This window comes from Sus scrofa, chromosome 15, assembly GCF_000003025.6.
Source record: "Sus scrofa isolate TJ Tabasco breed Duroc chromosome 15, Sscrofa11.1, whole genome shotgun sequence".
NCBI lineage: Eukaryota > Metazoa > Chordata > Mammalia > Artiodactyla > Suidae > Sus > Sus scrofa.
In genome coordinates this window covers 114,193,273-114,208,119 of record NC_010457.5, presented here as the reverse complement: position 1 = coordinate 114,208,119, position 14,847 = coordinate 114,193,273, and the positions used below count along the sequence as shown (strand labels likewise).

General features: G+C 33.1%; 1 protein-coding gene across 1 annotated transcript in view; it reads left to right on the top strand.

The window, feature by feature from the left end:
- The window catches only part of ERBB4 (erb-b2 receptor tyrosine kinase 4), a 1,130,412-nt gene that overhangs the window by 888,865 nt on the left and 226,700 nt on the right, over positions 1-14,847 (top strand). The window contains 3 exon segments of the mRNA XM_021075968.1: positions 5,668-5,800; positions 10,134-10,256; positions 13,332-13,430. Coding sequence (XP_020931627.1) covers positions 5,668-5,800; positions 10,134-10,256; positions 13,332-13,430 — 355 coding nt within the window.

The window sequence follows — 14,847 nt, the reverse complement described above, 5'->3', positions numbered from 1 at the left end:
TGTTTGTGACACAATTGTAGCATTTAAAGGACTTATAGTTATACTTTTAAAAATAGAAGGTCCATTATTTTAACCTTTAATCTCTGAATATGTATATGTCTCTAAATTTATTTGAAATTTACACATTGCTTATGAAAATAAGACCCTTAAAAAGGCAAGCTCTATTCTAGAACTCCTATATAAGCAGAATCAAACTAGAAGTCAGTAGATACCATGGGTTATATTAGAAGTAAATGTTATGGGTTAAAAATGAAAGAATATTTTCCCTCAAAGGGATAGATTATATTTAAGTAAAAAAAGGAGTGGTAATGAACAGTGATTTAATTACGTGTTTGTTAGCTTTTCCCTAGCTTAAATAAATGTGAAATGTTGTGGACAACAGAAAGATAAAATTAACATTTGCTAAAATAAGAGAGACTCAGGGAGAAACAGGCAACACTGTTTGGGAGGTGAAGGAGTGTTTGAATCAAAGTTTATTTTGGGGAGTTCCTGTTATGGTGCAGCAGAAATAAATCCATCTAGGAACCATGAAGTTGCAGGTTCGATCCCTGGCCTCATTCAGTGGTTTAAGGATCCAGCGTTGCTGTGAGCTGTGGTATGGGTCACATACGTGGCTCAGATCTGGCGTTGCTGTGGCTGTGGTGTAGGCAGGTGACTTCAGCTCCAGTTGGTCCCCTAGCCTGGGAATCTTCATATGCTGCAGGTGTGGCACAAAAAAGAAAAAAAAAGTTTATTTTGTAGTTTAAAAACGAGATATTAGCTGTTTAAGTGGAGACATCTATTATATATATATATGTATATATGTAAATTCAAAGGAGAGGTCTAAACTAAGATATAAATTTGCTTATCACTACATAAAGAGATAGATGACATCATATCTAAGGAACACATGTAAGTAAAGAGAAGAACTCTAATGATTAAATGCTGGAACTCACTCTTCTACAATTTTAGGGAAGGGAGATAAGGAAGATGTAGGAAAAAGGACTGACCAGATAGAGGAGAAAGTCAAGGAAAAACAGTGTTTTAAGGAAGTGAAAGTGATTACTTGAAGTGTTACTAAGTGATTGGTTAAGATAAGATCTAAGAAATGACTAATTTGACAATAAGGGAAAAAAATGGTGACCTTGACAAAAGCTGATTTAGTAGAGAGACTGAAATATGATGGAGATTAATTCAATAATTAAGAGAGCATAAGTGAATTGAGCAATTACAAAAAGCTATTTAGAAGAGAAACGCAAAGAACACTTTTTGCCATTTTCACAATTATTCCAAATACTATAAAAGTCTTAGGTGAAGTAATTGTGTTTTTCTTAAATATATTGAAGGCTAAACTATCCCATATGCTATTTGACTTAGTAAATTATAATTATTGACAATCATCCTAGAGAATGTTTTTGGAGATATGGCAGTATAAAAGTAAAAATAATAGTCCCTAACCTCACAGAGCTTATAATTTACCTAGAAAAGGAAAAGAATCCAAGAGAGAATAATTATAAACAACTAAAGTTTAGTTCAGGAGTGTATAAAAGAGACACATCGTGCTAAGAGGAAATACTCTTGTAAATATGATAGCAAAATGGATTAAATTGGGTCACAGGGATGGCGAAAAAATTGAGGCCATTTATTAGCACTTAGAATTTTATACATGAACATGTTTGTTGCTGGAAAATTACCAAATCATAAAATTAAAAATATATGAAGGGCCTCTTTCAGAATCATTAGGTCTAGCTATCTTTTTTAGTTACAGAACTTTAAGTCTTAATGCTTAATGCCATAGTTTAAATTCTCCAAAAAAGGATGTCATTAGGACTCAAAATTAACAAAGCTCCCTAGAGACTTACAGAGTTAAGCTCCAACATATTACCCAAGGCGATGAGCAGCTCTACGTACAACAGGACAAACAGCATTTTTAAATGTGTTAATTATTTTAGAAGCATGTTACACTTATAAATGAATGGTCTCAAAAGTCAATGAAAAGATAGGATGCAGGATGATAGTCAATGTTATCCAATTATATTTTTAAAATATAAGATTACAGGGAATTATCATATCAAAAATATCCATTTATATCATATACAGGTTTATTACGGCCAGTAATTAATTACCTTTTCAGAAAGGGAATTTGTTCGTTCTTAGACACTCCAATACGAATGTGTGTGTTTGTGTGTGAGTGTGTGTATATATGTGTTGTTATACTGAGGTGTTCTAGGTTCTCTAAATTGGGCTAAGTGTTTATCAAAGGATAAACATTAGATGTATTGCTCACATAAGGGCACTTTTGGGAGTATGTAGGGTTCTGTTGATACTTACCAGTGGTATAAACTGAGACTGTCCTGGCCTAGGGGAGACATGTGATTTGCCAGTGATTTAATGATAGTACTTAGGCAGGTCCTAGAGGCAAATTTATTAGATCTCAGGAATTCAAGAAAAACTAGGTAGTTCCTGCTGTGTTTATTTCTCATTACCTTAGGTGAAGAATGTACTTATGTTTATTTAAGCTGAGTTTTTTGATAGAGGCTCTGCACACACAACTAGTGGAGGCAGACACGTAATTAAAACTCAGATTGATCTGATGCAAAAGCAACTTTCCAGCATGATATAACACTATAAAGCTAAATCATGCAGATCTGAAAGTAAACACAAAATAATAATTTTAGAGGTACTATTTTACAGTTTTATTTCAACTTTATTATTAAAAATTTCCTGTTAAAATTATCTGACTAGCTGATTGCTTTTGTTTGTTTTTACCATCTGTGTAATTTTTTTTAAAAAAGTTTAACCTTTAGTGTCCATATGTAAGCAGTGAAGCAGCTCTAAACCTGAAGACCCATCTTCAAATTATTTAATTTAGAAACTCCTCAAAGTGGAGCTCTCTGATTCAAAGTCAATACCATCAGTTGTAAACTGTACCATCAGTCTATTATAGGAATTCCAAATGATTCCTTTGTCTACAAAGGAAACTTATTCTGTATTCAAGAAATAAAGAAAAATGTTCCTATATTCTAAATTTAAAACCCTTTATTTGGTGAAATTCATATAATCTTATAGATTTAGCATTCTTTAGTGACTTTATTAGTCAAAATACCAGTGTAACCAAACTTACAATTTTATACATGTACATGAATAAGTATGAATTTTTCCCCGATTTCAATTCTACTGTTTTGTAACTCAGTCTTATCAATTTCTGGTCCACATCTGTACATGGCAGTACATTTTAATTTTACCTACTATCTAATTCATATTCTAATTTCTCAAGTTATCTAAAATAATATCTGAATAGATGGCTTATCCAAATTACAGTCTAGACCAGAATTGCATTTCAAGTCTGGGTGTTAATGAATGTTAAGTCTTCTTAATCTGGATCAGTACCTTTTTTCATGATATTCACTTATTAAAGAGAACCAGCAAGTTTTCTGGATAGAACATTGTCCCTTCTTGATTTTATTGTTTTTTTTTCTCCCCAGGAGTAATTTCTCCTGTAAACACATATCACTTACTCTTTTGCAAAGTAGGTAAGCAGAGGAAGTTTAGAGTTTAGATCAGATCTACAACTAACAAAATGTTGGGGACACTTCTTAGTCATACACGAATCCCTTGTAATAAAAAAATTTGTGCTCAGAAAACAAAAATATAATTCTTTTTATAGTAGTGGTTTTTCAGGGATATGTTAGGCACTTGAACTGAAAATGATGCCTTGGGTTGAAAACTTGAAAAATACTTCTGAAATACATATTTAACTGGCATACTCAAAAGTATGGTCTTACCTGCACCAAAACACATCATAATGATGAGTTTATGTCCATACTATAGTTTAATTTTCATAGCAAATATTTTTTAGTCTTTAGAAAATTCCATTTAGGAAAATCTAGTTGAACTATAGCAACATTTGTGTATGCTGTAGGACTTCAAGCTGTCAGGAAACAACCTTTAGGATGAACTACTTTTTAAAGGTTTTTCTGCAGTTTTTATATGACAATAATATAACAGTTATAATCTTTAAGAGACACAGCTTCATTTATAGAAGAAAGCTCCACAGATATTTTCCAAGAGCTCTTTAAAATTTAAAATGTTTATTTAGGATGATCTGCTCTCATTATCCCTCATCTGTCTTTGAGCAAAAATTTATCTTGCAAAAGTAAGTAATTTTTTAAATTTTTTCTGAGTGTAGCTATATAGAGTAAGTTCTTATGCAAGTAAGAATATAAAATAAAAAAACACTTTACTCTAGAAAGCATGAGCATTTAGGGAGTTCTTTTTTAGTTTTCATACCTATAATGGCTTAGTAGTCAACACCTCCGTATTTCACTCTGAGCTGTTTGCTACGGCATGTGAAATTAATATATTTCAAGGGCTCTGACCACAGAAAGCTCATAGATATCCTTCTACTCTAGAACAAGAAGTTAAGACAATAAACATTACTTTCCAAGCAAGCAAAAAAGTTATCTTAGAAAACAAAAAGTGATCAGTTTCAAAATTATGTCTTAGCTAACAATATATTAGAGAAATATTTTAAGAATAAAAATCTCCAATCTTTTCCTAAGCCCCTTTTCAGTACTCTTTACATATTTTTATTTACTACTTAAATACATAGACGTCTTTAATAGGTATTTGTCATACTTTAGTCATACTTTTGATAGTGTGCTTCCTGCAGTGCATCATAACTCTAAAATCTGTCTGATTCAGTTCTTCATCTTTCTCCTGTCATTTGTTCCAGAAGAGTTGCACTTGCCAGAGTTTGAAAGTATGGGGTTCAAGAGTTTCCGTTGTGGCTCAGTGGTTAACGAAACTAACTAGGTTGCAGGATCAATCCCTGGCCCCGCTCAGGGGGTTAAGGATCTGGCGTTGCCTTGAGCTGTGGTGTAGGTTGCAGATGCAACTCAGGTCCCTCGTTGCTGTGGTTCTGGCGTAGGCCAGTGGCTACAGCTCCAGTTAGACCCCTAGCCTGGGAACATCCATATGCCATGAGTGTGGCCCTAGAAAAGACAAAAAGACAAAAAAAAAAAAAAAAAAAAAAAAAAAAAAAAGGTATGGGTTCATATGTTCTCAGACCACTCATTTTCAGTTTAGAACAGTAGCTTTTAGCCAGCAGTGATTTTGACAGGCACTTGGCAGTGTACATTGTCGTGACTGGAGGATGAAAGTGTTGATGGCATCTAGTGGATGGAGGTCCAGGATGCTGCTACATATCCTAATATGCATAGGACAGCCCCCACCACATACAAGTATCCAACCCCAAATGTCAATAGTGCCGCTGTTAAGAAAGCCTACTTTAGAGAAAATGTTTTATATACCACAAGAATATTATATAAATGTATTTCTATTTCTTTATAGATACAAATAAAATTAAAATAATTTACAAAATGTTCCTACATCAAAAATTTGGCATATAGTCTTCATGTTATCAAATTTCACGTTTTTTCATCAAATGGCATGTTGTGGCTGCTCATCCCCAAAGATTATTTGTCTGTGCATGGTTTGCTACTTTTTAAAAAAGTACAGTTTTTACCATAAGAAATTTTTTTTTACAGCTCTAGTGCATTTTTATTTGCATTTCTTCTAACTGACTAGACTTGATATGTGGATAGCGGCTTATACAACTGCTCTTTCTTCCTCCTCTGACTTTTTCTCCCTTCATACTTTTTTTTTTCTTTTGATTTTGTTTGGCAGGACTCCCTTAATTGCAGCTGGAGTCATTGGTGGACTCTTCATCCTAGTCATTGTGGGTCTAACATTTGCAGTTTATGTTAGAAGAAAGAGCATCAAAAAGAAAAGAGCCTTAAGAAGGTTCCTTGAAACAGAGGTGAGGTGTTTATTTCTTCTTTTCATGTCTTTAGGGATTTTTATTAGGTTTAGAACATTTTGATGATATTCAGTTTTTTAATCCAAGTGAAAATTCTGTTGTTTCCTGCTGAGGGTTTATATTTTACATTTTATAAAGTTGATTAAAAATCAGAGTATGTAATAAATGTAGTCAAGGCAGTTTCATGGCTTAGAGTAAATAGCAGGGGACAAGTAAATTATCATATTGAGGATGACAGATCTCTTTCTTTTGGGGTCAGGGGTCTATTAACAAACCCTAGGATACTAAAGTAACAGAACTAGAAAAATAGTAGAAAGAGATAGAATTTTTTGGTTCAAAATAAACCCAGATCGGCAAGCAATTTATGCTTTAATTAGGGTCATTACATTGCTAGCCACTGATCTCATTACTCCAGCAGTGAAAAGCTAAGCATACAGGATAAAGCTTAGTTTTGTACTCATACAGACCTCACCGCACAGTTTATGAGATGCCTTTAATATTATACATGTTAGTTATTGTGAATATGCAAATTACCCATAAAATATTATAATTTCTTTTGTATTGCCACACCTTCTCTAGCAGGCAAGATAATCATTTTCACTGTACAGGTTATAGGGGAAAAGCACTTATGAAAGACTATGCGTGACCCTATTCTTCTCATCTCGAATTCCACCTCTTTCTCCTGATACACACATCTGTGCCTGTCTGAACAATTCAGAACAAATCTGTTCTGAGACAACCTTTTTTGAGTTTGTTTTCTTTCTCATTGTCAGTGCAATGGTGACTTTTTCTTAATACTGACAGGAGTGGGAATATTCACTCATAAATTTCTCACACTGATAATAACTTAAATCTTCACTCTCTCCTCTAGAAGTTGAATCTAGATGGAAGAATTAGGTGAAGGTTTCAGAAAGCTACTATACAGTTACATATAAGAATAAAGTTATCTGGAATTAGAATGTGCTATCTTATCAATAGTCCTGTTCAAGCACAAAAATGGTTCTCAGATATATACACTTGGAAAACATAGTTGTTCTTCCTACTTGAGCTGGATGTTAAAAAAGATCAACTTGATTACTTTTAGTCCTGCACATGTAAACATGAATAAACGTTTGGGCACAGCGTGTGTGCTATGCATATTTTCAGTTTAGCTAGGATACTGGAGGCATGTAAAATTCTCTCTTACAGTCAGCTTAGAGCAATCACTGAGTGGATTCTGAAAAGTGAAGTAAGTAAACTAGAGTTGGAGAAGAATGGAAGGTTTGGAACAGCAGTGGATATTTAGGTAACTTAATAAATAGAAGATAGATTCTGTCTCTTAACCATGTGTAAGATAGACTCATTGCTAAGAAGAGTTGTTTTGTTTTGTTAATATGGTGCTTTCCAAGAGTGCCCTTCAAATTGCATTTCATTGCTAAACAAAACATGCTAATTGGTATTATAAGAATATTCTATTTTTATAGAAAATTATCACTTGGGATTAAATTAAATAATTGTTGAGTTCCCATCTTTCTCTCAGTAAAAGCAAATAACTATGATTTTCTACCATCTAAATAAAAGGAATTCTTATGAGGATCAACTTAAATCCTTAAATACTAAAACTCGAAATCTGCCTCAGAGGTGAAAAATTTGTTAAGGCAAGATATCTTGTTGAAGGTTTTTAAAATTGCTACATCTCCCCCAAATCATTTTGCTCCAGATTGTCTTCTTTTTCTGTAGCATGCATAAAATTAGAAAATATTTTTTCAACATACACTTATTGAGATATACTAAAAGCTTTATGCTTTGATAGATGCTATGGTTTAAAAATGTATTAATGAGATATGATCCTATCCCTTGACGTGTCAGATTATGGCAGGCAATGTTCCAAAGTTTTCCACCTATGGTATACACCATTTTATCCTTTAACAAGTTTCTGAGGTAATTAGTGATATACCAATTTCACAGATGTGAAATGAGGGCAATGAAAAGTCAGTTGCTTTCTAATTCTGTGAGTGGCAGCCATATGTAAGTGAACCTGCAGATTTAATCATCTTTCTATCATACTGGCTCACAAAATAAAACTGTGCTTCTTTTAATAATATAATAGTCAAATTCCAAAAAATGAGGATAATGTGAGAAAAAGAATATATGTATATGACTGGGTCACTTTACTGTATGGTAGAAATTGACAGAACACTGTGAATCAACTATAATGGAAAAAATAAAAATCATTTTAAAAATCTTAAAAAGTGCTTGTAAAAAAATATGAACGTTATTTAAGAAAATTGCAGAAGAATAAACATCCCAGGTAGAATTGTGAAGTTTTTAAAATAGGAAATTACTGCATTGCATATGCCTATATGTATAAAACATATATATATTTTAAGTATACCTACCCAAAGTGCTAAAATCCAGCCCCCCCAATCTTGAGTATTATTTTTGTATGACTCTGTATGTGATTTAAAAGAATAATTTTTAAAAGTTTCTTATTATACACATAGCATGTATATCAAAATCTACCAAATTCTGTACAGCAGGATTCAATGAACAGGATCCTCTGCAGGAGATTTTTTGTTTTTCAGATTTAATATAGTATTTTGTGATTATTTCTGAGATTTATGTGACTTGAATGCAGTTATATGCATTACTACATAAATTTGAAAATGAAATAGAAGTGTATTAGTTGAAAAACTATTAAAAATAGCCTAAGTTCATTGATCATTTGTGTCATCTTCCCGAAATTCTTGCTAATTACCACTAAACTTCACCTATCCTCAAGACTCTGTTCAGCTAATTAAGTAGATGGTGATATTCACAGGAGCATGATGCTATTAACCAAGCTGGAGGGCCACAGTGCAGTTAGCCTTGTAAACAGACACATTTTGAAATACTGTGGTGGTTTTCAAGACAATGTGAGTAGGAGTAGCCCTTAATTATTTCCTTATGCTGAGAAAAAACATGTTATTTTTCTGTGTTTAAAGTTTAGTTCTTTTATTTAACTTAAAAAAAAAAAGAAACTCTTGTTTCTTTCACTTGCTTTTTCCTCAAACATGTATTAAAAACTAAAATTTTACTGTACTATATAGACTTTTGGGTACCAAATCTCTCTTCTGTTTATATATCTGTTTTCACATAAAGAACAGACTTGTGGTTACCAAGGAGAAGGGAGGAGGAAGTGGGATGGTCAGGGAGTTTGGGGTTAGTAGATGCAAACTCTTAATTTTAGAATGGGTAAGCAATGAGGTCCTAGCACAGGAAACTATATCCAATCTGTTGGGATAGAACATGATGGAAGATAGTGTGAGGAAAAAAAAGGTATATATGTATGACTGGGTTACCATGCTGTACAGGAGAAATTGACACAACACTGTAAATAAACTATACTGTAATAACAAATAAATAAATAAATAAACTAGCACTCCTAATTCTGTCCTCCCCCCAAAAAAAGAAATTGGCACTTATTTATATACCTTTCCCGTGCTCATCCATCCTCTCTGACAATAGCATCTAGACTGTGACATCTAAAATTATCAACCGAATTTTGCCCTTTTTGGCCACACCCAGCTCATAGCATTTGTTAATTACCTCAAATAAATTCATAGAATTTAAGAATTTTTAACCTAGAAAGTATTTTGGGGTCTTCTACTTAAATTATATTCAAGGACCATTATTATACAAACCCATCTCTTGGACTTCTGCAAAAATGTCAGTTTCAGCCCCAGCTTCAGACCTACTGAGCCAGAATCGGCATTTTAACAAAAACCTTGGGTCATTTATAAGTACAGGAAAGATATAGAAGCACTGTCTTAGGGTATTGGAATTTCACTAACTTTTTTTTTTTTTCTCTTCTGACCTGGGTGTCTTAGGTTCTGAGCTAGATTTTACATGCTATGAAGGTAGAATTTCTTTTTCTTTTTCTCTTTTCTTAAATATATCAGATTTTCTGAAACAAGAAAGAAAACTTTAGTAGTGTACAGCAGCATAAGTATAATCTCTGAGACTTAGCTGAAGATACCAAAAAGGAAAAAACATGAAAAAGTGGAATTAAGAGCCCCTAATTAAACTCTAAATTTCTATAAAAAGAGGGGGAAGAGTCTCCTCTACTAGTATACCTCAAAGTAGGCACACATGTGTTACTTACATTCACCCAGGCAGAGAGCATGAGAAAAGAAAGGATAGGGTCGGAAGGAGTGGTGAGTGATCCATTTTGCAAAAAATATTGTTTGTCAAGGAAAAGTGGGTTTGTGTGGGTTTTGTGTGAGAGAGTGAACCAGACAGAGATAGAGAAAGCCAGAGGGGCACTAATTGTTGGATTGGAAGTTGTATAACCTGTATTCTTTTTGCTTTGTAGTTGGTAGAACCCTTAACTCCCAGTGGCACAGCTCCCAATCAAGCTCAACTTCGAATTTTGAAAGAAACTGAACTCAAGAGAGTAAAAGTACTTGGCTCAGGTGCTTTTGGAACAGTTTATAAAGTAAGTAAAAAAGAGCACATACCCTCAGTTATTTTAAGTTTTGTTTCAGACTGGTTTTAAATAATACTCTTCTAGACAACCAGATTTCCTTTTTAATATTCAGAGAGGAGAATCTTTATAGCATTGAGAGGTTGTTGCACAAATGAAATCATTAATTTTTATTGAGCAAGCTGGTTGGATACAGTCATGAGAAAGCAGGAAATACTGATACAAAGCCAAAGCACGATTCTTTCTCCAGATCGCTTCTGAGCCCTTTTGAGATCATCTCCCTTTGACAAATTTGTCCTTATCCAGAAAACCAGATCTAGCCTTAGTGTTCTTTCCCCCTATGCAAAGCTGTATGAAATGCCAGGGTGACCTGAGCAATGAGCCTTAGTCCCTTGTTCTTTTCTTTGGCGCTTTGATCCAAAGGCCTCCCCATCAAGGACCCTACCAGCCCATACCTTTAGAACTCACAGAAATGTGCTGATGAGTTAATAGGACAGGCCTAGGTTCTAAGCCAATTTTTGCCTACCAGGTAACATTTATAATCTAACAGATAATATCCAATTAGATTTCACCATTGTATGCAAACTACAGAAGTAACTTTATTTGTGAAATTCAGGACAGATAGAAGGAGAGGGTGACATCATGGGTTTTCAATAAGAGAGATATTTCTGGAAAGGGAGAGCTCAAAAGATGGCATTTGCATGTTTACTTATTTAACTTAGTTACAAAACCAATTCAAAGGCCAGGCCCAAGGTTAATTGTGGTGAAATTTATTTTTAATGGTAAATAACAAGAATAAGAAACTCTGTTGGGTTAGTGCTAAATCTTTTTTGTAATGTCCTTTACTGCAATTCCCCAAATTTGCTTTGACAGTTTTATATATTTATTAAATTATTTTACATATTATTCAAGCCTACATTTTTACTAACACATGAGCTAAAGTATATTGGATCTTAAGAATTTTGCAAAGTAAAATGTTCTTGTTGGTATTTAAAACAAAGATACAAAGGTTTATATAATGGAAAATATTAACAACTGGGATGTAAACTTCATTTTAACTCCTGAGAAAATTATCTAATCTCTTTAAAAGAAATGTTTTATTCTAAGGTCAAAATGCAGAAGTTTCATTTCTTTCTTCTTTTTATTTTATTTTTGTTGTTGTTGTTGTTGTTTAAGGGCTTCAGCTGCAGCATTTGGAAGTTCCCAGGCCAGGAACTGAATCTGTGCTGCGCCTGTGATCTATACAATAGCTAAGGCAAAACCGGATCCTTTAACCCACTGTGCCGGGCTGGGGATCGAACCCAAGCCTCCATAGCTTTCCCAGCCACAGCAGTTGGATTCTTAACCCACTGTGCCACAGCAGGAACTCCAAAATGCAAGAATCTCTTGATCTCTTATTATTCATATTTTATTCAATTAAATTAAAAATTATTAACTGAGCACTTAGTTTGAATAGAAACCATCCTAACCTGACTGAGACCTTCTCGTCGTCCATTTCTTTGTATGCTCAAAGAAGCATAACTCATCCTATCTGTTTCTCTATTTATACTAGAAAAAAATAGACTTCCATTTTAAAAATAACTTAATCTTGGAAGGTACTTAGCATACATTCACCCTTATATTATTAAAGATGGCATGGTCTAGAAATTGAATTTTAGTTTAAATCATGGATACCATATAACTCAAGTCTAAATATCTAGTGACCTAATCAGGGAATAATATTAACCATTTAGATCTTTAATACTAAACATTTATTAGTGGTTTTATTAACAACACTTATTTGCCCAATGTCCAAGACTACTGAACCTTTATTGAAATTACTTCATTAAAAGTTTATTGAAACTTCCAGAATACATTTAAATTTTATGCCTACAGTGTGTATGGTTGAACCTAAGTTTTAATTAATGTATTAGTTCTTATAAGGACATACTGTCTTAAACTATAAAGAATTATTTTTTACCACAGAAATACAAGTTGGCTTAGCCAATTACTTGGTTAATTTTTCCTTCTGGTTGGGAATATGATGTATTTAATCATAAAAGATCTAAACCACTATCATGGCTATCAGAATATTTGAATTTTGGTCTAATGGGGCCTAGAAAAATAATAATTATATTTATTTAAAAAGCAGTACAAATTCATTCACACTGAATTTATGTTATTTTAAAAGTATACTTTAGGAATAGTTTAATATTGGTATTCTATCCTATGATGTCCTCTGTAGTTACTTTACTGAGTAATGGTAAGCCTGTTCTCCACCCTAGTGCCATCAATTAGAAAGTGGGTCCTTTTGTTTCCCATGTCTACATTAACAATTTCTAAAAAAAAGTTATGTCACTGAGAACTGGCTTATTATTTGGCATTTGATACAATAGATTTCCCTACTCATTCTAAGAATGTAATGCCTAAACTCACCTTCTAAATGTTAAAGTCTTTTTTTTCTTTATTATTTTGACTTTTTAATAATTCTTGTGTTTAGGTCTTCTCTTATATTATTGCAACCTAGGGTAATACAAATATGTATGTTTTAGCATAGAAACTCTAGGTGAAAAACTTTTTAAAACATTTTCTCTATAACTACAACTAGCTAATATTAAGAAAAACAGCAAGTGGAGATGGTCTGTTCAGGAACAAGAAACTATTTTTTCCTCCTTTCATCTTAATGTTAAAACTAGCTGTAAAAGCTGTGATGTCAAGGCTAATAAATTAAATTTTGAAATTGTATACATGTAGCCTCATATCTATTTCAGCGTTCCTTTATTATCATATCTTATTTCATTTTTTTTACTATTTAGAGCCTTTTTCATGTATACAAATTGAATTTTGTAATAGTGTAGACACCTTGAAAACAGAACGTGCATGATCCATCTTCTGATAATGAAAGCAGACAACAAAGTTGCCAAGTAACTAACTTGTAGCATATAAGAGGTGCTTAAAGAATGTTTGTTGATTGAATGAAAAAAAAAAGCATAAAACTTCTAAACCATTTTTAAGGTACTAATAGGTTGAGTGGTTAAATCAAATTTAGCTTTTAGTCTAAAAGTTATATGTGTCTTAATATAAATTTAATGTGATCCCCCCTCACAGGGTATTTGGGTCCCTGAAGGAGAAACAGTGAAGATTCCTGTAGCTATTAAGATTCTTAATGAAACAACTGGTCCCAAAGCCAATGTGGAATTTATGGATGTAAGTATAGACACCCAGCAATCACATTTCTATCTATTATTAATAGCCTGCTTATAGAATTTAAAAAAGACTCCAACTTCAAAGTATCTTCTCTGGAAATGGTATAATGTTATAATTAAGGGCTTGAGTAGGGGTCAGCAAACTTTTGCTTAAAAGACCAGAGGAAAAAATAGGCTTTTCCTGAAATATTTTGTGGCAGCTACTCAACCCTCTCCTTTTAGTAGGTAAATAGTCATAGATAATTAAAGAAAGAAGAAAGAAAGAAAGAAAGAAAGAAAGAAAGAAAGAAAGAAAGAAAGAAAGAAAGAAAGAAAGAAAGAAGGAAAGAAAGAAAGAAAGAAAGAAAGAAAGAAAGAAAGAAAGAAAGAAAGAAAGAAAGAAAGAAAGAAAGAAAGAGAAAGAAAGAAAGGAAGGAAGGAAGGAAGGAAGGAAGGAAGGCAGGCAGGCAGGCAGGCAGGCAGGCAGGCAGGCAGGCAGGCAGGCAGGCAGAGAAAGAAACACAGGATTGGGTGAATGTATTCCAGTAGAACTATTTACACAAACAAACCTTGGGGCCAAATCCTGCCCTCAAGGGCCATGTGTTTAACCACTGTGCTAAACTGCATTTGAGTGAAGTGATGATAATTAAAAAAAAAAAAAAAAAAAAAAAAGACTGCTTTATTTTATTATCATTATAATCTGTTTAGTTGAAAACATCGATTAGTTTCAATAGTGAATTTAGTCATTCTTAAATTTAAATTAGGAAACTACTAGCTCAAAAAATTACTCATTGAAAATTATTTTTTCAATTCAAATTCAGAAGACAAGACGTTATAGAAAAATGCTACAGCTATAGAATAATAAGAGGATTCTGAAGAATAAAAGTACTTTGTAAGGTCAATCAGAATTTAAGATCTCCCCTAGAAAAAACTGTAGATTGAGCTGTTCAGCAAATTTCAGAGGTAGGACAGATAAAACTCTATATGTAGCATGCTGTTATTTTTTCACATTTAACACAAGTTATCTTGCCAGGGCACTATCAAAGACCCATATGTATTCTTTCTCTATCTTTTAGCATAATGTCTTCAATAATAAGAATGATTTTGATTTTCAAATGACCTTCATATGAAAGTATATGCAATCAGATTTTGTTAAAGATGAATTGCTATGTATGTCTACTCTTTCCTCTTGTAAGCTCTTTTGTAAGTATTATGGGTGTTCGGTTTGTGACACTGGATAATATATTTAAGTATAATGCTATAACTATCTTACACAGGGCTACTTTTGTTTTAACTGATCAGTTGTTATTTAATGGGGATGGTCATTAAGTGGGGCAAACCAGCTACTCTGATTGGTTGGTGCTGTGTCTTTTCAGTTACTAAATACTTTAAATACTCTATGCGTTACATATTTACCAACACATATCTAACAGACATTG